We start from the raw sequence: 25,933 nt of genomic DNA on the forward strand, positions 1-25,933 counted from the left end.
CGCAAAAAATCGAGCACCATCATCAATTGTTGGGCTAAAGTTGGTCAAGCCATAATAAACACAAAAAAATTGATCTAAAAAAAAACAAAAAAACAATTTATTTCTTTAAAACTCATGGTACATTTTAGACCTATATGAAAAATCCGATGGCAATGTGTATTCGTCACTTTATGAAGATGGAACTGCTGGAGATTTAATAATTTTTTAGTCATTAATTACAGTAAATTTTCAAATAAATATTTTGAAAATATACTCTTTTATTTCGTGAATTGGCATTACCATGGACATCTCATATATTTATTATTTATTTAGTTAATTCCATTTCTTTTCTGCGATAATATTTTTGCTATTATTTCCTTTAATGTGCAATCCGATATGACTTTTGATTTATTTGCTTAGTAATTTAGTTGATAAATAATATTCAATGTTGCAATAAAAGAAAACACGTGTTATATTTAAATCAAATATGGTGGCCAAGGTTCTCCTAAATTTTTCAACTAAATCATCATTGAAAAATATATCTTTACATTCTCAATTATTTTATTAATTATTAATTATAAATTAATGCAGTTGGCAAAAAGCAACAACTAAAATAATGTTGATTTTAAGGAAAAATTTCAGATTTTGAAATCTGCCTTCAAAATTATTTTTTTTATAAAACCCACAAGATCGCGGTTATTGATTTCGTCTGCTACAATAATTTTGTCCCTTTTCAAAGTCAGATATATTAATGGAAAATACAGATTTTCAATTGCTCTTGAGAACGATCTCCACATTGGTATAGCACACGTTTAAATATCCAATTCTACATCTATAAAATGTAGACAAACATAGTGCCTCCAAACACAAGTAATTCAATCTGAGCTAACAACTCAGTGCTGGTTTCAATTTGTTTTTCTTAGGATTAAAAAATTATCTGTTGGTTTAGAATATGGGATTTCTTTTCTGGGCTGTAACTGTGGTTTCAGCTGGTATAGCAATTATTCTACTGGAAGTTGTAAAGGCCATATGGTTGAAACCACTACATTTCAAAAAGTTCTTTGAAGCTCAAGGGATTCAAGGCCCTTCCTACAAGTTTATCTATGGGAATGCTCCTGATATTGTTAAAATGGCTAGACAGGAGAGCTCTAATACAAAGTCACTGTTAGGACACAACATAGTTCCTCGAGTTCTTCCAGCTTTTCATCAATGGAGTAAAACCTATGGTACATGTCTACTCTCTCCATCTGAAAACTTTTAAATGAGCTCAAAAGAGTTAGTCAAGCAGTATTTCTCCATGAAATTTATATCTATGGATTTTGTCATGGTCACCACTCATCATACAGTGATGTAATCCTATAACATGTATATTGCACTATGCTGAGTAGTAGTAAGAAGAGGAGGATCTATGTCACTCAATTAATGAAGTACGTGTATTTATGTGTGATGCAGGGCAGGTGTATGTTTATTGGTTTGGGAATAAGCCCAGGCTTTATGTTCCTGATCCTCCGCTTGTGAGAGAGATACTATCAAACAAGTTTGGGAATCACAAAAGAGTTTCAAATAACCCTAATGGGCCTCCTCCATTGAAACATCGGGGACTTGTAGAGTTAGAGGGTGAAAAATGGGCACAGCATAAAAAAATCATTAATCCTTCTTTTCATATGGATGTCTTGAAGGTAAAATCTCTCAAATTCCACAATTCTGAAAGCTTGAATAGATACTTCATTGTAAATCTTGTGCACAGTAGAGTCACTTCTGGCAGGGTATTTGGTATTTTCACAACATTACAACATGCTTTAAGGTTTATTTTCCCTTACGCCATAGAATCTATGTAATATTATCTTCAATTACACCAGTGTTCCACATTTATGCTTCTTTGACTCTTACACAGATGAGGCAGTTCTGTATTTATTAATGGCCCATTATTTTCATGATACATCTTCTATGTCAGGGCATGATTCCTCAAATTGCAGAGTGTGCGACCAATATGATTGAAGAATGGAGGAAATTGGTATCTTCAGGTGCCAATGAAATTAATGTCTTGAAAGAATTTTCTTGTCTTACATCAGATATTATTTCACACACAGCATTTGGAAGCAGTTATGCAGAGGGGAAATACATGTTCCATTTACTGTCCCAGCGACTGCTCCTCATATTTGAAAAATCTCGCAGTTTTAATATTCCGGGTTCCAGGTAACTAATTTTAGCCATACAAGTAATTTGTTATTAGGACTTGCCTAGAAATGTTTTATTGGGATGCTAAAACATGTGAGCATCTTCCTTTGCATTTTTCCATCATACATAGTTTCTCATAAAAGTTCACTTTGGCTTTAAGAAGTGTTACTCTGTTTATAGAAATGGTTTCAAGTAGTTTCTTCTTTTTATGAATTCACTCTTATATTGTAAACCAGAAATATACCAGCACTATTCCTACAATAGGGCGCTCCTTAAGAGCATCTCATGAATCAGAAATATACCAGCCCCGATTCAATTATCTATGCGTCCAATGGTTAGAATGATTAACCTTTCTTTGAGTTAGCAAAATACAATCTGTTATGTAATGATCATAAATAAGGAGTGCCTGATGGTGTACAAACTTGAGTTAGCACAAATCTGCAATGGGACTGCCTAGGTTCTAGTTCCTGATGCAAGGGAACAAGCAATCCTAACCATGTGGATAAGGAACCCTGTCCACTCCAACCAAGCAGACTTAGCTAGTCTATCCATGAGAGAAATTACAATGCCAAGGTCCGAGACAAGGGGGAGGGGGGGAAGAAATTCAGTCTCTTTGAAATAGCATGGCCACCCTCACACTCAGGCATAGAGTCATGTGTGCAACCTGGCAACTAGAAAGGGGACTGCGGTGTATCCCATACTACACCATGGTTCCATCCTCATTCCTAAATCACTAGCAGGTGTAATGGGTAGCAAGCCTCTCATATTGATTGCCTCCACCATTAAAAAGGGGGAATGGTAAGCATACCGTAAGATACCATTGGCTGCAAATGGGATTCCCACAAAACCATTGAATCAATTGAGACAACGGATCCAAACATCTATTACCTCTATGCCACTAGTGAAGAGTTGGTCCATCCTGGTTTGGAGTAGCTCCTATCATTTACCAATTCTATGGCAGTAGTGAAAGCCAACCAACCCCTTCATACCATGGGCAGCCCCTAGCATCCGTCACCTTCGTGTTACTGGTGATAACTGGCTAAATAGTAAACCCTTAATACAACTATTATCTATCAGCAACTATTACCTAAATAGTATGTAGTAACAACCAGATAAACCGATCCCAAATCATAATAAAGATACAATGAATAGCTTCTGGCATCCATCACCTACACTACACTGGTGATGGTCAAATAAACTGCTCTTGTATTAGATTTGTTTTAGACTTGTAGTCATCTACTAGCTAAGTACTGTTGGTGCGTGTTTTATGACACACCGGACACAGAATAAAGATGCCCAAAAGACACTCTATCCTTTCTTGAATAAAATCACTGCGTATGTTAAAGATTGCAAAGAAGATTATATGGTGATTCCAATGCTTTTATTACAAATTAGTGACTTTAATGTTGGATATAGCTTGTTTGGTGATGTATGCTGGTAATCCAAGGGGAACTTGGGAATTTCATTCACAATGAAAACTTTCAGCTGTGAAACTCTTTTATTTTGGATTTTCGATTTTGGATTTCAAAAAGGTAAAAAGGAAAAGGATTCAGGAATTCTATACTATTCCTAGGAATTTAAGAGACGGTAGTGATTGGGTGAAACTAAACCACGGGTTGGTTCGCCAACTTAAACAACTAAACAAAGTGGGTGCAATCTTCAAGGGTTGTGCTTAAAATTTTCATACCATGAATAGTACCATCAAAATGAATAATACTTATCCGAAGGTAGAAGTTAAACATCCACAAAATATACTCAGACTAACTTTGCACAATGAACAAAAATCATCTGTTCATCAAAAGTATGAGCAATTATTTCACCAACCAATACTATCAAATCTTGCATTCATTTAACAACTTTGTAAATCAAATTCTATTCTATGTTGAAGAAAATATGAAACCATGCAACTATGAGATAACATAGAGATTCAAAGCAATGCAAATGAACTTTATTATCATAATAGTCTTAAGCAACAATTTCACCAATCTCTCATACAAATGAGAGAAGAGGGGTTTATATAGAGTTTTTGAAAATGAAAGAAAGACCTAGATCAAACAAAGATCAACGACCGAGATCAAAACACAAATACCTTAAATAGGGTTTACAATAGTTATTCAACAAGAGCAAATAAAAGAAAGACACGTGTCGCAAGAAGCTTTCTTCTAGAAGAATGCATCCTTATCCCTTTTCTATGGCAGCATATCAATGAACCTAGACACGAGGATTAACCTTTTCCATTGTGACATGTGGCAGCATGTTTATCTTGAATTCGATCACGTCCAAGTCATCAGCAAAGGTGGCAAAATCATTCTCCCAATCTAGATCCTGTTTCTAAAAGGCATCCTTGATGGAAAAGAAGGTGGATGCCTTAGTCAAATTTTACTTAAGGATTGGTCCTGTGAAAGTGAAGAAATTCTCTTGAGCTTTGACCTTCAAATTTTCCATGTTCATTTCATTTTCTCGAATTGCTTCCTTTCCAAGCACATCAACAGCCACAAGGAAAATCTTATTTTGAATTTCTTTAATCAGCTCTTCAATTTTGACACTATCAATCTTTACTTTTTCTGAAACTTCATTTCTGTCTATCAATACCCAATACCATGTGTTGAAGTCATAGATATCTCCAGCTGCAATTACTTGTCCATCTATTAATTCTTGTTTGGGAATTCCTTTCAACACCTTCAAGCATGAGATTACTTTATCTTGAATATTCTGAAGATCCTCCCACATTTCTGCCATGTCCCAAATTCTAGATTGTAAGGAAGAAGTTTGCTCATATGCCAATATCAATTCTTCCATGAACGTGGAAACTTCATTATTGATGTATGCCATCCATTCCTTAGTTTCTTTAGCTATGACCTTCATTTCTTCAAAGTCTTCAATTGTTTCTTGTGGAAGAGCCAAAGGTTGGGGAACCGCTGCATTTCCTTGAGCAATAGGATTGATCAAGTGCTGGAGATAACTTCTCGGTTGCTCATTCTCTTTCTTTGATTCTTCTTTCTTTTCTACTTCTCTCTTCAATCTTTCTTTGATTTGTCTTTGAAGTTAACTTGACCAAGGTTGGTGTCACTAACCCTCTTCCACTTTGAAGTGATTTTAGATTCTGCTTGTGCTTCCTTGTTGACGAACTTCATTTGAATTTTCCTTGAAATCCCTTCCTAAGCTGACATCTATCTCTTGGAAATCATGAAAAATTTCTTAAGTTAAAAAAAAGGGCGCCTTGGATGTTTGTTCCCATCTTGGAGTGCAATGTTTGAAGAAATTTTCAAAGGTTAATTTTAATTAATGAAAATTTTAGAAATTGAAGCATTTGCCCCTAAAAAGCATTAAAAATGCAAGATTATTTGAAGTGAAATCTATTTTGTAAGTTTGGAAAATCTTTATTAAATCACTCCAACTTTGACCTCAAGCGTAGAAATTGGCTTTGAAATGATCCCAGAAGATGTCTTGGAAATTGGCTTTGAAATGATCCAACTTTTTGTTTTAATCATGTTTCCATTTTCCTTTCAATAGTTGGGCAAATTTTATCCTTTGCCTTTGATTTTGCTTTAGTATTTTCACTTTCCTTTCTTTACCTAGGCGAATTCCCTTTTGATTTCAACCTTTGTTTTCCAAATTTTTTCTTCTCAACTTGGGCAAATTTCTCTTTACTTTCCACATTTTCTTTCACCCTTAGCCAAACTTCTCATTTATCCACCTAGGGCGGACTTCATGTGTGGATAAGGAACTTTATAATGTCCCAAGACGGACTTCATGTGTTGATAAGGAATTTTTACCATGCTTTAGGCGGACTTCACACTAGGGTAAGGAAAAAATGCCACTTGATAGGGTGGACCTGGTAGTAGGAAATGGAACTTTCACATTTTCCAAGGTGAACTTTATCTTAACTTAAGAATTTTTCTCATCTCTTTATACTTAGCCAAAATTCTGACTTTTCCCTTAAAAAATGCCAACACTTAACTACTTTCTTTACCCATTCCTTGGGCAGACTGCGCATGTGATTGAGGAAGTTTATGTCATCCTTGGGTGGAGTTCATGTGTTGCCAAGAAACTTTCCAACCTTTCCTAGGTGGAGTTCATGTGTTGCCAAGACATTTTACATAAGGCTTGGACGGACTTTGCCTTGGTCCAAGACATTTTTCACAAGAGATGGGTGGACTTTGCCTTGGCTCAAGATGTTTTCTTCATGTGGAAGGCGGATTTTGTCTTGTCTCAAGACATTTTCTTTCCTTGATGGGCAGAGTTTCCCTTGGCTGAAGATGTTTTCTTCATGTGGAAGGCAAATTTTGCCTTGTCTTGAGACATTTTCTTTCCTTGATGGGCGGAGTTTGCCTTAGCTCAGGATGTTTTCTTCGTGTGGAAGGAGGATTTTTCCTTGTCTCAAGACATTTTCTTTCCTTGATGGGTGGAGTTTTCCTTGGCTTAGGACGTTTTCTTCATGTGGAAGGTGAATTTTGCCTTGTCTCAAGACATTTTCTTTCCTTGATGGGTGGAGTTTGCCTCGGCTCAGGACGTTTTCTTCATGTGGAAGGCGGATTTTGCCTTGTCTCAAACATTTTCTTTCCTTGATGGGAGGATTTTGCCTTGGCTCAAGACATTTTCTTCATGTGGAAGGAGACTTTTGCCTTGTCTCAAGACATTTTTCACAAGAGATGGGTGGACTTTACGATGTCTCGAGACATTTTCTCACCTTGAGATGGTGGATTTCAACATGTTTCAAGACATTTTCTTTCCTTGATGGGCGGAGTTTGCCTTGGCTCGGGATGTTTTCTTCATGTGGAAGGCGGATTTTGCCTTGTCTTGAGACATTTTCTTCAAGGCTAGAGCAGACTTTGCAATGTTTCAAACTTTAAAGACATTTTCTCCAAGCGACAAGAAGACTTTGTCATGTCTCAAGATATTTTCTTCGAGGCTAGAGCGGACTTTGCCATGTTTCAAGACATTTTCTCCACCTTGAGATGGAGGAGTTCATACGTTGCCAAGAAATTTTTCATGTTTGCTTTGCCATTGGAAATTCTTTTCACTTTGCCATTGGAAATCCTTTTCGTTTTTTCTTGAACACTTAGTAAATTTGCTTACTCCTCACCATGGATTCCTAGCACGTTCATTTTGGAACTTCTGGATCAACGCCTTGTCTAGAGAATTTTCTTGATTTTTTTTACCTTGAAGATACAAACTATTCGTTTTGAAAACAAGAAAGTCATTGTTATGACCTGAATGACTTGATCTCGGGTCAATTTTCCAAAATCGATTGGTCCCAAAGTGCCAAAAATGAAAAAGCAAAAAGCAAAAAAGTAGAATTCCACAAAAATAAGAAGTTGTCAGAATTGACCTTAAGCAGATGCGTTTTTCGTCCTTTGCCTTGCCTTAGCACTTTTGTGATGTCAAAAGGCCCATTTGATCATGATTGGTCCAATTGACCTAAGGACTTTAGAAAAACTCTTTAAAAACCCCTAACTCTAGACTTGCAAAGATTGGCGACTCAAAACACTACCCTAAAAAGAGAAAAAAAAGGGGGGTCCCCATTTGCAATGGGGCAATGTGTGAAAACGACACAAGAAGTACCTTAATAAAGTTTCAGATTTTCCGCCATCTAGGGCTCATGACTACATTCTAAAACTTTCACGTGAGGGATGTAACAAAATAAGTGACAACTAGTAAATGCTTAGGCTCATTAGACCAGGGGTGATTAAAAATAAGTTGTGGTTGTTATTCTTAGGATGAAGTATTTGAACATCTCTGACAATCCTACTAACATCTGAATTTTAATACCTGCCTTCCTATCGAAGTGCCATTCAATATCCAAGCCCAACTTATCACTCTTAAAGGAAGTATCTACCCTCTGAATTCACAAATTAATCCTCCAAGTGGGTTACATATAAATCCTTAACTCCTCATAAGCCCAATTTTCTAGAGGTCAATTAAAGGACTTTCCAACCTCATTCTTAGTAGGAATAATCCTTGAATAGCTTGAAGGGAGGCTATCCAAGATAATAATTATTAAATTTACTTTAATTTCAACATTACAGGAAAGGATGTAGGGGAAACCAACCCTTATAACTGATGGCATCCCATTTAATGGGAATATTATGTTGAGTTTGTTTCCATGTTCTAGCGGGATTTCAGGAGCTGGTCCTAATTCTATTATTCAGCTAATTCTTGATTGTCAACACTACATATTGCATTTCCATTCCATAATCAAGATTAGGGCTCTATCCTTACGAGAATTCTAGACTGACTATTGACAGACGAGATATATTTGGAGTATTTTAGTCATCATGCCCTATTTACACCTTAGTAAAAAATGAAGTAACTTATATAATGCTACACAAAAAAGAGGCAATTTTACAATATCAAATGCTTTTAACCTCAGTTTATCCCGTCTTTTATTAATTGTTGGCAACATGTGGGTAGGCTGCAACTCAGGGAAAACATCCATAGATTTCAAGAGACTAAGTTTCGTGAAACATTTGTTAAAAAGTTCATGTGCCTTAACTAATCTTTTCATTTACATCCTCCACCTATTTTACCAATGTACATTTTAATGACTCTTGTATATGCCTGATTATGACGAGTTATGTTTAAAACCTATAGCTTTATTGATGACTTATCTTATGAAGAATTTTTAGTTTTAGAGAGAGCTTCTAAAAGTTCTTTTGCTATAAAGTTAGCTTCATATTTGTGTGCTTAATTATCTTTGGCTTACTCTAATTGTGAAGAAGTTGTGGTCAATTATATTCCATGTACAAAAGGTATGAAAATTGTTTTAAATAAAGTAAAATATTATTTGTGTTGCATTTACTAGAACTTCTTGGTGCATCATGGTAATATCAATAAACTATGAATAAGAGGCTGATTTCCTGGTGCATCATGGTAATATCATTTGCATTTTGTTAAACTAATCTTTTCATTTACATCCTCCACCTATTTTACCATTGTACATTTTTTTCTTCCTTACCGTATTTTACTGTCTGTTGTATATGCCTGATTATGACGAGTTATGTTTAAAATCTATAGCTTTATTGATGAGTTATGTTATGAAGAATTGTTAGTTTTAGAGAGAGCTTCTAAAAATTCTTTTTCTATAAAGTTAGCTTCATGTTTGTGTGCTTGAATTTCTACTAGTGCATGCCAATTATCTTTGGCTTACTCTAATTGTGAAGAAGTTTAGCTCAATCATATTCCATGTACAAAAGGCATGAAAATTGTTTTAAGTAAAGTAATAATATTGTTGGTGTTGCGTGTAATAGAACTGTCAATAAACTATGAATAATAGGCTGATTTCCTCTTTTCAGCAAGTTCTTTTCAAGTTGAAATTGCAGCGAAATTCTGCAAAAACTTACAAAGGATTTATGAAACAAATGTAACACCAAGATAACGCAGGAATCACTTGCTTAAGTTGAAAATTGTTAGCAGCCAGGTGAAACCTTTCCTTTGACTTTGGTTTTTCTAAAGCAAGTAGATTGCATTTCCTTGTTTGTGTGTTTATCTTAGCTATTAATATATATTAGTTTACATGTAAGGTTTGTACTGTAGGAATATGTTCTTTTCTAATTTCTCTTTTAATTTCATTATAATATCAACCATATGATAGACATACTTAATATGTAGTTAATGTTTCCCAAGTCCATGTAGCCAACAATCTCAATAATGACATGTATAACCAAACTGAGTCTATTTCTCAGAAAATAATATTATTCTTCATCACATATATGCAAATGGCTTGCACGATGCCAAGCTCTAAAGTATTATGAATTGATTACATCAACGACAAATTTTAGGGGAAGTTTATATCAACATACACACACAATAAATGGTTCCTTTAGAGGTTGAACATGGGTTAAAAATTCATAAAAAGTAACAAGCATGAAAGCAAAAGGAACCTATAATAACCACCCTAGACCCATATGTTTCAAACCCAGCTAGGGTGTGCAGCTACTCGTAGCTTAATAAAGAAAAATTAAATTAATCCCATTAATAGAAAATAAATGGCACCCCTAAACCTCCAAGTTATAAATTTGCTTGTGTGAAGCTTACAAATCGCAGTACTATGCTCCTGCTTACCTCTAACCTATTGTTCACATATTGTGACTCCAATTTCTTGCCTCCTTTTTTGCTCGTCCCAGTAAACTCCTTCCCAAAATCCCCCTTTTATCAAGTTCACATTAAGGCAAAAGCTCCCTACCACATGACATTTTTCTACCCTTGCCAACGTGAAGCATTGGATGGAAATGGGGAACACCATGCCTCATTAATGGCATCATAGCCTCCTCCTCCTCTCCTAGTTCCATACCCTTGCTGAATGGTTGGTCTTCTTCTCTACAAGAAGTGTATAATCTCTTAAATTTTCCCAATTTTCTAGACTTTGGTTTGCTAAGCTCCCTAGGCTCCTCTTTTCCTCTTTTTTTCTTTTCTTTTTAATTTGTTTCTATTTTTTCATCATTTGTTATGTATAGATATATATTATTATTATTATCATTATCTACCTTAGTAGCATGGTAGCTCAAAGAATTCAATCCCTAGCATATAGTAATCGATACCCGTCCAATAGGATCCAATTGATCAACTAGCCTTCTACATGTGATTTTCTATAGAATGTCTAGGAGGCAGGAAAGAATGATCAGCGATCACTTAAAATCATAGTGATTGACTAAGAGTCATTGTCGTAACATGAATATTGGTAAGATACTTACAACCAATTAATTCTTTTAATTGCAACTCAACCTTTAAGGATATAGAAGTAGAGTTGGTTGACATTAGAATCACATATCACAAAGTTTAATCACAAAAATTTCACCATGAGAGCATTAGTATCTAGTAAAAAGGGATAACACACATATAGTTAGACATGACATCAACAAAAGCTAAGCCAATTAGGTTATAACATTTTTAATTTAGTCATCAAGAGTGACGATTAATTCTTTGAAATATTAGAACCATAACATTTACCATTGAATGCAATTTGAAATGAGTTCTATAGGATTCAAGTAGGAAAATACCACTATGGATAATGGCCTCCGCATGGGACTTCCCTTGCCTTGTTTAGGGGCTTTGTTTGGAAAAAGCTGAGCCTTATTGAAGATCGAGATGCAATTCGCTAATCAGATCTTTTTAAATCCTCTTTTCTAAAGGGGGAAAGAGGCATTTGAGGAAGGTCTCTCCCTCAAGATTGAGGAGAAAACCATTGATAGGTTTGTCTTCAAAATGAATATGTGCTAGTTGAGAAATTTGTTTTGAGACACCCCAATATCAAGTTACTTCATAAATAGACATGCTAAAAATGGTGAGCCAAAGGAAACGTTGAGGTGAGTTCCCTTCCCAAAGAACTTTACTTGTTTTCATTCTCTTTGAAGGAAGATTGCATTGAGGTCCTTGTAAGTGGCCCTTGGTTCTTCAAGAAGTCCAACCTCTCGCTTTACAAATGGAAGTTTGGTTTTGACTCAAATGCTAACCTTTCTACCTTAGCCCCAACCTATATCTTCCTACCAGAACTTCCTCTAGATTACTAGGATGAGGAGATCTTTGTAGTTATTGCCAACTTTTTTAGGTACTTTTGACTATTATAATGTCAATAAAAATAGAAGCAAAATGGTTTTTACACAATCTTATGTGAAGGTTAAAGTCAATAAAATCCTTCCTAATTCCATAGTGCTGGAATCTAAGCTTGGACATTGGTCACAAAACTTTTTCTATGAGAACTTAGCCTTGTTTTATCAAAATTGTTCAAAAAGAGGACATTTACTTTAAGTAAGAGAAAAGTAAGGAAACAACGAGGAAACACAAAGAAAAACAAGGTGAGCAGAAAGCTAGAATCGGGGTAACCTCTATCCTAGCTAAAGTGGATGTCTTTCATGAGAGGGTGAACAACCTAGAGGGAGAAACTGCCCTTGATGTAACTATGAGGAAGATTCTTGGGAAGAATTTATGTTGGCCCCTTCTGTTTAAGGTTGCCTTTCTAAGGCTATAGTGATTCGTTTAGCCTTCCTAGGTGAAGACCTTCCCCTTTAGAGAGAAGGATCAACATTGAAGGATTCCTCCCTCCCTCCTCCAAAATAGGGATAAAGCAACAATGAATGCAGAGTCCTTTGTGGCTTCACCCTCAACCTCTTAGTTGGGGAAAGGTAAAGGAGCGTAGAACTCTAGAGAACTTAGAAATGTTGGAGTAGACCCTAAACCTAGAAACAAGAATGAAAGAAATAGGAAGAGAAGTAGCCATTGGGAAACAAAAGACCCTAGAGTTGTCATGCTTTAGAAAAGGGGAAAAATGAAAATCACATCTTGGAACATAAAATAAATCAACAACCCTCACAAGAAGAATATTCTAAAGAATTGTCTGAAGGACTTGAAACTGGACGTTTTGTTGTTGCATGAAATGAAAATGACTTTGAATTCTTTTTGTTCTATTAGCATGAGAGTCTAGTTGTATTTAGTGTTAATGTTAGAATAAGAAAGGTAAGACGCAACAATCTGAAACTTAGAAAATCTTACAAGAACAAGATACACATAATTTTATCCTAGAAAAACCCTCCACCTGAGGGTGAAAAACCCAGCCACACCAAAAATCATCCTTTATTGAAGGAACAAAATTTGAATACAATGCTCTCAAGTAAGATTGTTAACACTTAACAATCAATGGTAGAAGCTGATAATATATCAGAACTGAAAGCTTCTACAAAATATACAGAATAGCAGAAGAAGAAGATACAAAACTCTCAACTTAAGTGATCACATATAATGGACTCTCTCTTGTGAACTTCATACATCAACACAAACAACAACACGCCTTTTTAAAGGCAAGGCTTGAAACATCTCTACGATAGAGGATGACGAAGGGCCAACACTTCATACGTGCAAAACCCAAAACGATAGTTACATTGAATGTCGTTACATATTCTGCCACCAACAGGAGCCGAATACACCATCACATTGAATGTCGTTACATTCTCCACCACCGATAGGAAAGGAACATCAAGGAGATTTCACATCATCGCAGGTATAATGAAATCTCCTACAGCTATTAACATTAACACTCCCTCTTAGCAAAGGAGATATCATTTACAAATTTTCAAGTCATGGAGTCTCTCAACATGACAAGCACAATGGCTACATCCATATGTGTAAAAAACAAAACTTTATCACGAATTCACTCAATGTGATAGCATTATGGATTCACTCAACATGATGTTCACCATGGCTACTCCCATGTGTGAAATAAACACAAGCTCTCATCATGGAGTCACTCAACATGATGTTGTCATGGAGTCTCTCGACATGACATCCACTATGGCTACTCCCACGAGTGGAAAGAGCAACAAGGGATTTCACCTCAAATTTCTTCGTCGCAGAGAAAAATGCATTACAAGGGCTTGCACCCCAAACTTCTCTCGCAGAGAAGAATGCATTAACAAAATCTTCATGATGATGTGGCTCTCTCTGAAGCTGAAATGTCAGGCTCTCTCTGAAGCTGAAAAGTCAGGCTCCTCACTGGGAGAGCCCTCTTGTCTCAATTTTAATATCTTCAGTGTTGTAGTGGTCAAGAAGTATGTTGAAGCATAGCTCCTTCTCACTGGGAAAGCCCTCTTGTCTCAATTTTAATATCTTCAGTGTTGTAGCGGTCAAGAAGTATGTTGGAGCATACCCCAATTCCAAATCTCACATCAGTAGAGTGACCAACACTTCCAACGGTATGAAACATAATGATAGCTCAGATGATGCTCAGATATAGCATTCAGTTGGAAGTTCACAAACACATGCTATGTACCTAGAACATGTGTAGCCTCCACCTATAATAACAAGCACAAATATAAATAATGATTCACTATTCCAATGTTATAAAAATTCATGAACATCATTCAAACATAAAAGAAACTTATCTCTTTATTGTTGGTCCCAGTGAGTTAGTCCTGTAGCTGAGTCTTATCTTCTCATAAGTCTCCTCCAACACTATTCTTTCTATCAGAAATCTTTTGGTATGCATTAAGGTCTGCTCAAATACACCACATATTGAGTGTTCTCTCCTTTGAACAAAACAGAGATGGCAGATTATAGCGATGACAACAATGTGATAAATGATCACAACAAATACAAGCTGATAGGATGTAGATGCCAGATAAGAGCAACGACATAGAGAAGTTGTGATCTTATCATTCCAAAACAATAAAGTGGACCTCACACGATGTGATACCCAGATCAGTCACATTGCAGAGATATCATCAAGTTTTGCAGGGCCGCTCAAGAAATCCGAAATAGGAAGAAATGAAGTTGCAGCTTAGAGAAAGGTGTAGTCTTAAAAAAAAATAGTTTTTGAATAACACCAAACAATAAACAAGCAACCCTCCCAGAATCCTGAGGCCTCCTTTGAAGGAGACGGCCTCAGGCTTGTTGTCATGTCCCCTCTTTAGCTCTGTCTAGCAGAGACATGTGAGTCAGCTTATTTTGGGGTCTTGTAGGTTGACAGTGGTGGATAGAGACTCAGTGAGGATATTCAGTGTTTGGGATTTGGTATTCTGGCAGTAGTGGACCAGTTTGGAGCAGTTCCTTAATTTTAGGAGGCATTTCCTTCTTTTGTGGAGGCTATTCCTACTATTTAGGAGGATTTGACAGTACCCAGGGTTGGGTTACCATGAGACTATTCCTTGGGTTCAGTTTCAGGAGATTTGGGTATGTTTCCTAGCTTCTAGGAGCATCCCTAGATTTTAGGGACAAGATTGCTCGAGCATCCATGATTTCCGACAACAGTCACAAACAGGTGGCAGGCTCCGTTTCAGACTTGTGGAATCAGATGAGCATTATACGGCTATTTGGGATATATTTTTAATATTTTCTAAGTTAGCGTCTTATTAATTAAATAAAGCTATTTATATAGCTAATTGGAGTAATAAGGGGATTTTGGCTTCTTCTGGTCAGGCAGGCATATGTGTTATAGCTCGTTGGAAAGGTCTTGAATTATTATAACTTATTTTCATCATCCGGAGACCTTCTGGCACCTTGAGTTTTGTTATTTGACGAAAGGGGTGTTTTTCCTATACATAAAGGCCTTTTTAATTAAGAATATGCCATTATTTAATAAAGGTAAAAGCATATTCTCCCTTTAGGGTTCGAGTAGCTTTGAGAGGGAGATAAAAGGAGATGTTGGCTCATTTTTTATTATCTTTTTACATCTTCAAACTTGGCATTTGTGAATTTGCTCTGAGGAGCGATTTCTGGAGAACTGGGACGCAAACCCCAGGGCTTAGATATTGGGACGCAAACCCCAATAGAAGGTTTCAGCAGCTTCATTTGGTTTCAGACTTTGATTGGAGTGCAAGTTCAGCATTGGAAGAGCTTTGGCTTTGGATGTTGGGTATATTGCTTGGCACGTGGGAGTTCCTTGGCTGCCTGGACGTGACTGCAGCTGCTGTACGACCTCCTTCCAGCTGGCATGTGGGTTGCTGATTGGTATTCATCAGCCATCTCTTTTTTTTTGTGCATGGATGGTCTTTCTTGCAGCCGGCAACATTATTTTGGTTGGTAGATACTTTGCTGGCATATCATTTATGTATTTTGCCTGGTACGATTTGTAGCTATTCTGGGTTGGCTGAATATTATATTATTGCACATTATTTTCCAGCCTATTTCATATTTGCTGCTGTTGTTATTCATTGTTTACCTATATCTGGAAAAATACAAACAAAAACAAAAGACACAAGCTTTCTGCAACTTTTGTCTCTCTCTGAAAGATCATTTAATAAATAGGAAGAATTTATTTTAAAACAAATAATAAAAAAATTACAGCCTGTCAGCTTAAAAGATCCATCAGGGATCTTTCAGTGGTATCAGAGCCTTGATCTTGCCAGCCTGTTGGGTGAAGATCAGTAGTTTGATTTTATATTGAAGCTTGGTTGCAGACCAAATTGGTCATCATGACAGGGTTGTCTAAGAATAAACAAACAGGGAAAAAATTTGAACAAACGCCTTCAGGGAGTTCCAGACACTCTAAGGGTACAACTTCATCGACTAGTACAAAGAGGAGGTCTCCTGCAAAGACATTGAATGATACAGTTATGAACAACTATGACAAGTATTGTTCCCTTCCGAAAAAGATATGTGACTATTTTTCCTTCACACAATTCATGGGAATACCCGATGAAGAGGACTTGATGCTTTCGAGTCCACGTCATCAACCAAGGAGGCAACATGAATCATTTGAGAACCAAGGAAGCAGTGGAGGAGCAAAGGAAATGATGTCTGCAAATGAGATTGGCAGAAAATTAGTTGATGACTTTGGTAGCCAGGCAGATTTGATTGGTGAAAATAAAATCTCAGCATTAGGGAATAATTCATATGAGACTTCTACATCCTTGCAAGGTGTCTTACAGGTGGATTCCGTTGGAGAGTATGACAGTAGAAACAACTCTGAAGGAATGAATGTTGAGTTACATGAAACAGATGCATTCTCTAGTGAATTAGTTGACTCTATTGTTGAGACCAATTCCATACATGAAGAAAAATCAGAGGTTAGCATGAATGAAACAACCCATCATAAATCAGATTTTGTGTACTTTGGGACAGCAGATATAGAGCATTGCCAAAGGTTGAATGGAGATTGGTTAGATAGAGCTATGCAAGCAAAGATGCTTGCTACCCAAGCAAGACAGAACTTGCAAGAGTTCAAGGAAAGATGCAATCAGCTTGATAATGCAAGAAGACAAAGATAGTCATACATTAGATCGTTATTTCTTCCAAGGGAAAAATGTGTAGATGAAGAGCTTACAAGGGAAAAGATTCTTGAGGTAGGCCCACAAGAAGAGCATGTTACATTGTGTGAAGAAGAAAGGAGGTATGATTCAAGAAATTCAGTTTGGTCTAGTTTGCCTTATGAAGTCTATGACTTCCCTCTTTTAGAGAGCCCCTTGAAGACTCAAAACATTAATGCTGATATTTGCACACTTGATGGACTAGCCACAAGTGACGTATCCATTTGTGTGGAATGGCACATATTTCATTTCAAATTGGCTAATCATGCATCATCTACAATGAAAGGACAGTTATTAAGGTCACATGAGGCATTTTATCTTAAAGAGCTTATTATGGAGTCAAGAGATTGTCTACTAAGAAGATCTTGCATTTTGATAATGTTTGGTTTGTTTTGCATACTACACCTTGGAGACAATTGGTAAGGAAAAGCATAGCAATCATGGAGGTGAAGGTATGGATTAGATTAAAGGCAGCTATGGAAGCTATAAATCCATGTTACTTGCAGCAGGGTACACTTCATAGGTCAACATTCATGAAAGGAGACCCTACCCTCAAGAACAATACAAGGAATGGCAATGAAGACACCTTGGGAAGGTTTGAACATAATTCTGATTTCCTAAATTGGGACATAAATATTTTGACTTCATATGGGCACAAATCCAAGAAGGATAATGAAGACAACTATAGCATGGTTGACATTTATGAAAGGATAAATAAGCATGAGGTTGTGGTGGGAACTTCTATTTGCCCACAATCTGATTTTATAATAGCAGTTACAGAAGAACACAAATCAGATTGTATGTTGATATCTCACCTTTATGATGTTGACACTTTGCTTGAGTGTAAGGATGTCCTAATCTCAAGTCTTGATATGTTACTTGATTGGACTGCCAAGTGTATGCAAGTGTACTCTTGCATTGAAGTTTTCCAAGGTAATGGAAGAAAGGCTACAATCATTCCTAAGCCTATGATTAAGGACAGCAGCATCATCCTCTTTCAATTACATGAATTTGCAGCTCCCATTCATGGAGCAAGTAGTGAAACTGAATTTGCAAATGTTGGTATACATGATACATTGGTTAAGCATGGTTATTTTGATGATGTCTCTTCCAAGAGGACTGGATTTGTTTATATCAAAACAACAGTATTAAATCAGTCTGAAGAAGTTTGTGACGTACACTACTCCATACATAATGAGGAGCAAGACTTATCTTATGTTGAGTTTGTAGTTGATGTTGACAGCAGTACTTCAGTTGAGACAAGAAAAATCAATAACACACCGACAATAGGCATATCAGCAGTGAACAAAGAGCCCAGGAAGCTAATGGTTATTGTTGAAGATGTGGCAGCCAAGAGTGTGCAGGTACAATTCAGTGTTGAAGACTTCAAAGGAAACACAAGGAAAGGTAATAACAGTGAGCTAGCAGCCCATACTCATGTAGAAGACAATGTTATTGAGTCATCTAATGTTGGCATTCAATTTTGGGAAGATAGACATGGGACAAGTCAAGAGTTGGTGATGTTTGATGATTTGAAAGAAAGTATTAAGGAGGAGCCCAAAATTCAGATTAGAGACAACAGTTGTGTACATTCTCATTCTCGAGAGTTTGCCACCATGATACATGGAATAACAAATGAAGGATATTCTATAAGTGATAGCACTCAAAATGCTTGTGTTATTTTCAATAAAGAGGTACTCGTAAGAGTTGATGACATGACACAAATACATGACAGTCATTCTGATTTTTATAACAGCAGTAAAATACCTTTTCTTTTTCAAGTTAATGCAAATTCTAAGCATGAAGAGATGAGTGCTAGAGATTCTACCATGGGTGTTACACAAGGTGAATTCATGTTGTGCGATAAGCTTGATGATGCATCTCACCATGGGATTGATTTTATGTGCTTTGGAGCAGCTCAGATAGAACAGTCTGGAAGGTTGAATGAAGGGGGTCTAGAAAGAGCACGGCAAGTTAAGTTGTTTTTTGTCCAGACAAGGCAGCACTTACAACAAATCAAGGAGCATCACAAACGTTTAAATCAGGCAAGACAACAAAGAGTTGCATATCTTCGATCACGCTTTCTTCCAAGAAAAGAAGACTTAGAGATTGAGCATAAGCAAAGTAAGTATGTTGATTGCAAACCAATTTTAGAGGAGTCACATATTGCATCATTGGATTTTCATGATGATCACAAATTTGAAGGATATGCAATCATGGATGAGCACAGTGACTTTATGGATATCATTCGTAGTGGAACAGCCACCCAAGAAACAATTTTGTTTGGTAATAAGGGCATCTACAATTCTTCTTTGGATGTGTCACAAATTTCATGTGATATGGCAGCTATGTGTTTGTTGGTTGGTGATTCAATCTTCCTTGACTCTCCGGTAGTTAGTGGCTGTCCTACTGTGATTTCCCATGCACTTGCAGATTTATCATGGTCTACATCAGCTCTTGAGTTGCATGGGAGTGTGAAGAGATATGACTACTTGATGGACATTGAGATCGGGATCGATATCCTTGGTTGGCATTGGTATAATAACATTTACAACCTCATTCATGATGCTTGTCCAAGTTATAACAATAGCTTATGGGGAGCTAAAAATCTCAAACCTCGTTTTTACAGACCATATAGAGTATTCAGGCGAATTGGAGAGGTTGCTTCTAAGGTTGAGTTACCACCTGGCAGTAAAATTCATAATGTGTTTCACGTGTCATGCTTGAAGAAGGCCCTGGGACAACATATTACAGCATCACTCGATTTGCCTCCCATGGATGAGGAAGGTAAATTGACTCTGGTTCCTGAGGAGATTCTTGAGGTGAGGGAACGACGACTGAGAAACCGGGTGATTCGGGAGTATTTGGTACGCTGGAGAGGTCTTCCCATAGAGGATGCCACTTGGGAGGGTGAGTCTATTTTGCAGCATCCAGCTTTGCAGTTGCTTGTGGGCAAGCATCTCCGAGAGGGGAGGACTGTCATGTCCCCTCTTTAGCTCTGTCTAACAGAGACATGTGAGTCAACTTATTTTGGGGTCTTGTAGGCTCACAGTGGTGGATATAGACTCAGTGAGGATATTCAGTGTTTGGGATTTGGTATTCTGGCAGTAGTGGACCAGTTTGGAGTAGTTCCTTAATTTTAGGAGGCATTTCCTTCTTTTGTGGAGGCTATTCCTACTATTTAGGAGGATTTGACAGTACCCAGGGTTGGGTTACCATGAGACTATTCCTTGGGTTCAGTTTCAGGAGATTTGGGTATGTTTCCTAGCTTCTAGGAGCATCCCTAGATTTTAGGGACAAGATTGCTCGAGGATCCATGATTTCTGACAACAGTCACAGACAGGTGGCAGGCTCCGTTTCAGACTTGTGGAGTCAGATGAGCATTATACGGCTATTTGGGATATATTTTTAATATTTTCTAAGTTAGCGTCTTATTAATTAAATAAAGCTATTTATATAGCTAATTGGAGTAATAAGGGGATTTTGGCTTCTTCTGGTCAGGCAGGCATATGTGTTATAGCTCGTTGGAAAGGTCTTGAATTATTATAACTTACTTTCATCATCCGGAGACCTTCTGGCACCTTGAGTTTTGTTATTTGACGAAAGGGGTGTTTTTCCTATACATAAAGGCCTTTTTAATTAAGAATATGCCATTATTTAATAAAGGTAAAAGCATATTCTCCCTTTAGGGTTTGAGTAGCTTTGAGAGGGAGATAAAAGGAGATGTTGGCTCATTTTTTATTATCTTTTTACATCTTCAAACTTGGCATTTGTGAATTTGCTCTGAGGAGCGATTTCTGGAGAACTGGGATGCAAACCCCAGGGCTTAGATATTGGGACGCAAACCCCAATAGAAGGTTTCAGCAGCTTCATTTGGTTTCAGACTTTGATTGGAGTGCAAGTTCAGCATTGGAAGAGCTTTGGCTTTGGACGTTTTGTATATTGCTTGGCACGTGGGAGTTCCTTGGCTGCCTGAACGTGACTGCAGCAGCTGTACGACCTCCTTCCAGCTGGCATGTGGGTTGCTGATTGGTATTCATCAGCCATCTCTTTTTTTTTTGTGCGTGGATGGTCTTTCTTGCAGCCGACAACATTATTTTGGTTGGTAGATACTTTGCTGGCATATCATTTATGTATTTTGCCTGGTACAATTTGTAGCTATTCTGGGTTGGCTGAATATTATATTATTGCACATTATTTTCCAGCCTATTTCATATTTGCTGCTGTTGTTATTCATTGTTTACCTATATTTGGAAAAATACAAACAAAAACAAAAGACACAACCTTTCTGCAACTTCTGTCTCTCTCTGAAAGATCATTTAATAAACAGGAAGAATTTCTTTTAAAACAAATAATAAAAAAATTACAGCCTGTTAGCTTAAAAGATCCATCAGGGATCTTTCACTTGTTTTGATACCATGTTAATGTTAGAATAAGAAAGGTAAGATACAACAATCTAAAACTTAGAAAATCTTACAAGAACAAGATACACATAATTTTATCTTGGGAAAACCCAGCCACACCAAAAATCAACCTTTATTGAAGTAACAAAATTTGAATACAATGCTCTCAAGCAAGATTGTTAACACTTAACAATCAATGGTAGAAGCTGATAATATATCAGAACTGAAAGCTTCTACAAAATATACAGAATAGCAGAAGAAGAAGATACAAAACTCTCAGCTTAAGTGATCACATATAATAGACTCTCTCTTGTGAACTTCATACATCAACACAAAAAACAACGCGCCTTTTTAAAGGCAAGGCTTGAAACATCTCTAAGATATAGGAAGACAAAGGGCCAACACTTCATATGTGCAAAATCCAAAGCGACAGTTACATTGAATGTCGTTACATATTCTGCCACCAACAAGAGCCAAATACACCATCACATTGAATATCGTTACATTCTCCACCACCGACGGGAAAGCAAGAGCAAGGAGATTTTACATCATTGCAGGTATAATGAAATCTCCTGCAGCTATTAACATTAACATTTAGATTTTCATGCGATCCACATATATAAAGAAGTCAAAACATTATATTTCAATAAATTATATCCTATATTTATGTTCTTATCTATTTGTAGTGCAGCTAATTACACATTGTTAATATTGGTGCTTTATAGAAAATCGTACAAAACTAGAACCAACAGGTTGCATCCAACTCATAAACTCGTTCTTGACGGTGATCTGATTTACCACTCTGTAGTCAATGCACAAGAAATAGGATCCATCTTTCTAGATAAAATCGTTGGTTTAGCATAGGGAATTTTCTAAAGTACCGTTATTCCAATTTCTAGAAACTATTTCACAAGCCATTTTTACTGTCTAATCCCCATTTGTAATGCTGTAAGCAATACAGATATATTCCTAGGTGAACCATAGAAAATGGTGTAAAACTATTGATATCTCTAACTTTTAATATTTGAATTCCCATGGAGAATATTTATCTAATTTCAACTCTCCTATATAAATTCAGTGAGGATTGATTTATTGTAGGAACAATTTATTGTAACAGGTTTCTTCCTACAAAAAAGAACATGCAACAAAGGTGGTTGACAAAAGAGATCAATAAATGTGCAAGACAGGTGATTGAAAGCAGGGAGAGGGCTGTTCGGATAGGAAAGTCAGCGGACTACGGTGCTGATTTACTTGGACTAATGATGAATGCCAACAAGGAACAAGGAGAAAAAGTGCACATGACAACAGATGAAATAATTGCTGAATGCATAACTTTCTATACAGCTGGACATGAAACTACATCAATCCTCTTGACATGGACCATGATCTTGTTGGGAATGCATCAAGACTGGCAAGAACTCGCACGTAAGGAGGTCTTAGAAATGTGCGGAAAAAACGATTTCCCAAATGCAGACACTGTGAATGGCCTAAAGATTGTAAGAATAAATACCATTAACCCTACTCAGATTTCATTTGTTTCCCTAATGGTCTATAACATGTTTAGTTTCCATAATATTCTATTTACCCTATTTGAAATGCTGGGATATATAGCAGAGGAGGATTTAAGGTTAGTTTGTGTTTCCCACAAATCTACTGCATTCCTCAAAAAACTTTTAAGATAAACTTTGATTTGAAGATTAATATATGGCGTACCCTTACTATTGCAGATGGGGATGATTTTCAACGAATCATTGAGACTTTATCCACCAGGGATAGCACTACTCCGACAAACGGATAAGCCAGTAAAGCTTGGCAGAATCTCAATTCCTGCAGGTACGGAACTTCATATTCCGATCCTCACAATGCACCATGACCCATCTTTATGGGGAGACAACGCAGACGAATTCAACCCAGAGCGGTTCAGAGAAGGAATTTCAAAAGCTGCCAAGCATCCAAATGCATTCATGCCATTTTCATTAGGCCCCAAGATTTGCATTGGTCAAAACTTTGCACTATTAGAGGCCAAAGTGGTACTGGCCATGATTTTGCAACGGTTTTCCTTTTTGATTTCACCTAATTACATCCATGCACCAGTACATTCGCTCATGCTTAAACCCCAATATGGAGCTCAGGTCATTCTCCACATGATTTAAATTAAAAATAATGAAGAGCTGTGAATAAATATTTGACATTATGAAATGTTAATGTTGTATGATTAGTTTTCAAAAAATTGGTTATCACACACAGGCCAATGGCAACCTTGTCAATTGGCCATTTTCACCATAAAATATTAATTTGAATTTTTTATATTCAAATTGAAAGAGTTGGGAATTCATATTAAAGTTAAGTTTTTTAAATTGTAGCAAAGCAATAAGTGGATTGTATTTTTCAATTGGTTGCAAAGAGGAGCATTTTTTTAAAACTCGTGCACTCCGATGAAAAAGTGGATTGTATTTTTCTTAGTTAAAATTTAAGGGTGACAATACTATGATCAATGATGTAGCATTTTTTTTAACTCATGCACTCAAATGAAAAAGTGGATTGTGTTTTTCTTAGTTGAAATTTAAGGGTGGCAATAGTATGATTAATGATGTAATCTAGTTTGGCATTTATGTATCAATGCTTAACAAAGTTATTGATAGGTGTTTAAAAGTAACAGCAGCAAATCGGGTTCATGCATGTCTTAGTGTAGGTTGTGCATGTTGTTATATAGTCTTGTATGTGTTAATTTTTTATTTTTTTAAAGTTTGGTTTTTTCTTATTGATAAGTTGGTATAAGTGTGACACAACTTTGAACTTACTTTGATTGAGATTAGTTTATTTGTCTTCCTATTAATTTTATAAAAAATGATGCTTGAAAATTTTGGGTGATTCATTGAATTCTAATTTGGTTTCGTCATAGATTACCAAATAGAAAAAAGTTTTAGTTATGTCTAAATCTATGATAACTAGATTACCCCATTGCCCTATCAATTCAATGGGGATAGGGAATTTGTGAGCTAAGAACCATGGGTGGTGGTTGTTGTTGGATCGATTGGGATTGAGGAGTGAAATGTTTGGTGGTGGGCTTGTCCAAAGTTCTTAATATTCAAGTGGGAAATTTAGTTTGGCATTAAATCATTCATTATGAAGTCATCTCTTTCAAATCTATAGAATGTTATCATTATGAACAACTATTTTATGATTTCTCTCAACTTAAATTTCATACGATTCTTCTCAAAAATTACCACAAGAGGACAAAAAGGGCAAACAACAATTTACAAAGGTTTATTGTTGGTCCTTCTAATGTCGATGGTTTAACCATGGCTCATAGGAAAGGTAAAGCCCAACCTCTTCCTCCTAATGAAGCCAAAGCCAATATACCACTATATTTTAGACGATTGAGATGGAAATGAGGAAATGCTGGTAGCAAATAAGGGAACGATGAAATAATGCAAGATCGAGAAAGCCATAGTAAATTGTAGGGTGCTAACTTTTTCAATGAGAAGCAAGATTGAATACATCACAATGTTTTTTGCTTTAGGGGAGTTCATAGATGTACCTATATTCATTACTAATATCCACCATATTTGTTTGGTGTCAAGTAAGTTTATTGTTTCTACTTAGTTTCCTCTTCTTATATCTTGTAACTCTCAAAATCTTGAAGTTAAAGAGACCCTTCTTGCCTTTGATAAGCTTGAACATGTGCCTAAAACCATTGTCATAGATTGTGATAAACAAACAAATCTTTCTTATTTTCATCTAAAAGACAACTTGAACTCAAAATCTTTTAAAGGAAATAAGATCCGTGAACCAAACTAAAAGGGGAGGAAATTAGGCTATTGATTCTTAGATAAACCAATTTCTAATTGGAATGACATCAAGGTTGATAGTAGAAATAACTAAGACTGCCCTATGTGGGACATGAGTAAAGACCGGTGATTTTGTGAATGTTGACTATAACTCCTCACTTGATTCTTGATTCACACTAGGTTTTTTTTTTTTTTTTAACATAAGGGAAAACATTACTTTTGAAACTCAACACATGTACAATCTATTGAACATAATTTGTCATTGATGTCAAAGTGTGTCGGGGAAGTTTTCATTGAGATGATTGATACAGTCTACCTTTGATGTATCTGGATAGTCAATTGTGTTACTGTCATTGTCACGTCAAAGCATTTTGAGTTGTGATAGTCTTATACAACTCCATTGATTGATATGACTATGAAACTGGTCAAAACATGTGTGTGTTATCATGATACATTTCTTCAAGTTGATAGAAGTATTCTAAAAGTTTGTTCCAAAGTATTTGAAATTGTTACCTAGGCAATAAGCTTGTTCTAACAAATTGCATGAGGTTTGTATCTTCTAATGATTAAGCATAATGACCTACAGTTTGAATGGTGACTTCCACATTTCGCATGAATGTCAATGGGAGCATTTCCAGATATAATTTTTGAGAAAAATCTTTGTTCTGATACTCTTTGACGCATACCCATATCCTGAAACCTTCTCTCCGTGAAGGCAAAGAGAATAAGTACAAAGATTTTTGGATTTGAGTTAATCTTCTTGGCCTGTAGAAACCTGTGGAAGTCTTCGATGCCCATGTCAACTTAGATATTTGGATTTGAGTTAATATTCTTGGCCTGTAGAAAC

At 36.4% G+C, this 25,933-nt stretch overlaps 1 protein-coding gene across 1 annotated transcript; it reads left to right on the plus strand.

Moving 5' to 3' along the window:
• Positions 1-676: 676 nt before the first annotated feature.
• LOC131038767 (cytochrome P450 CYP72A616) lies at positions 677-23,743 on the plus strand. The gene is made up of 5 exons (XM_057971310.2): positions 677-1,205; positions 1,432-1,658; positions 1,934-2,175; positions 22,413-22,791; positions 23,023-23,743. The coding sequence occupies exons 1-5, from the start codon at positions 932-934 to the stop codon at positions 23,446-23,448; spliced, it is 1,548 nt and encodes a 515-aa protein (XP_057827293.1). The 5' UTR covers positions 677-931; the 3' UTR covers positions 23,449-23,743.
• The last annotated feature ends 2,190 nt before the right edge of the window (positions 23,744-25,933 follow it).

Source organism: Cryptomeria japonica, chromosome 3 (assembly GCF_030272615.1).
Source record: "Cryptomeria japonica chromosome 3, Sugi_1.0, whole genome shotgun sequence".
In the NCBI taxonomy this organism is placed as follows: Eukaryota; Viridiplantae; Streptophyta; class Pinopsida; order Cupressales; family Cupressaceae; genus Cryptomeria; species Cryptomeria japonica.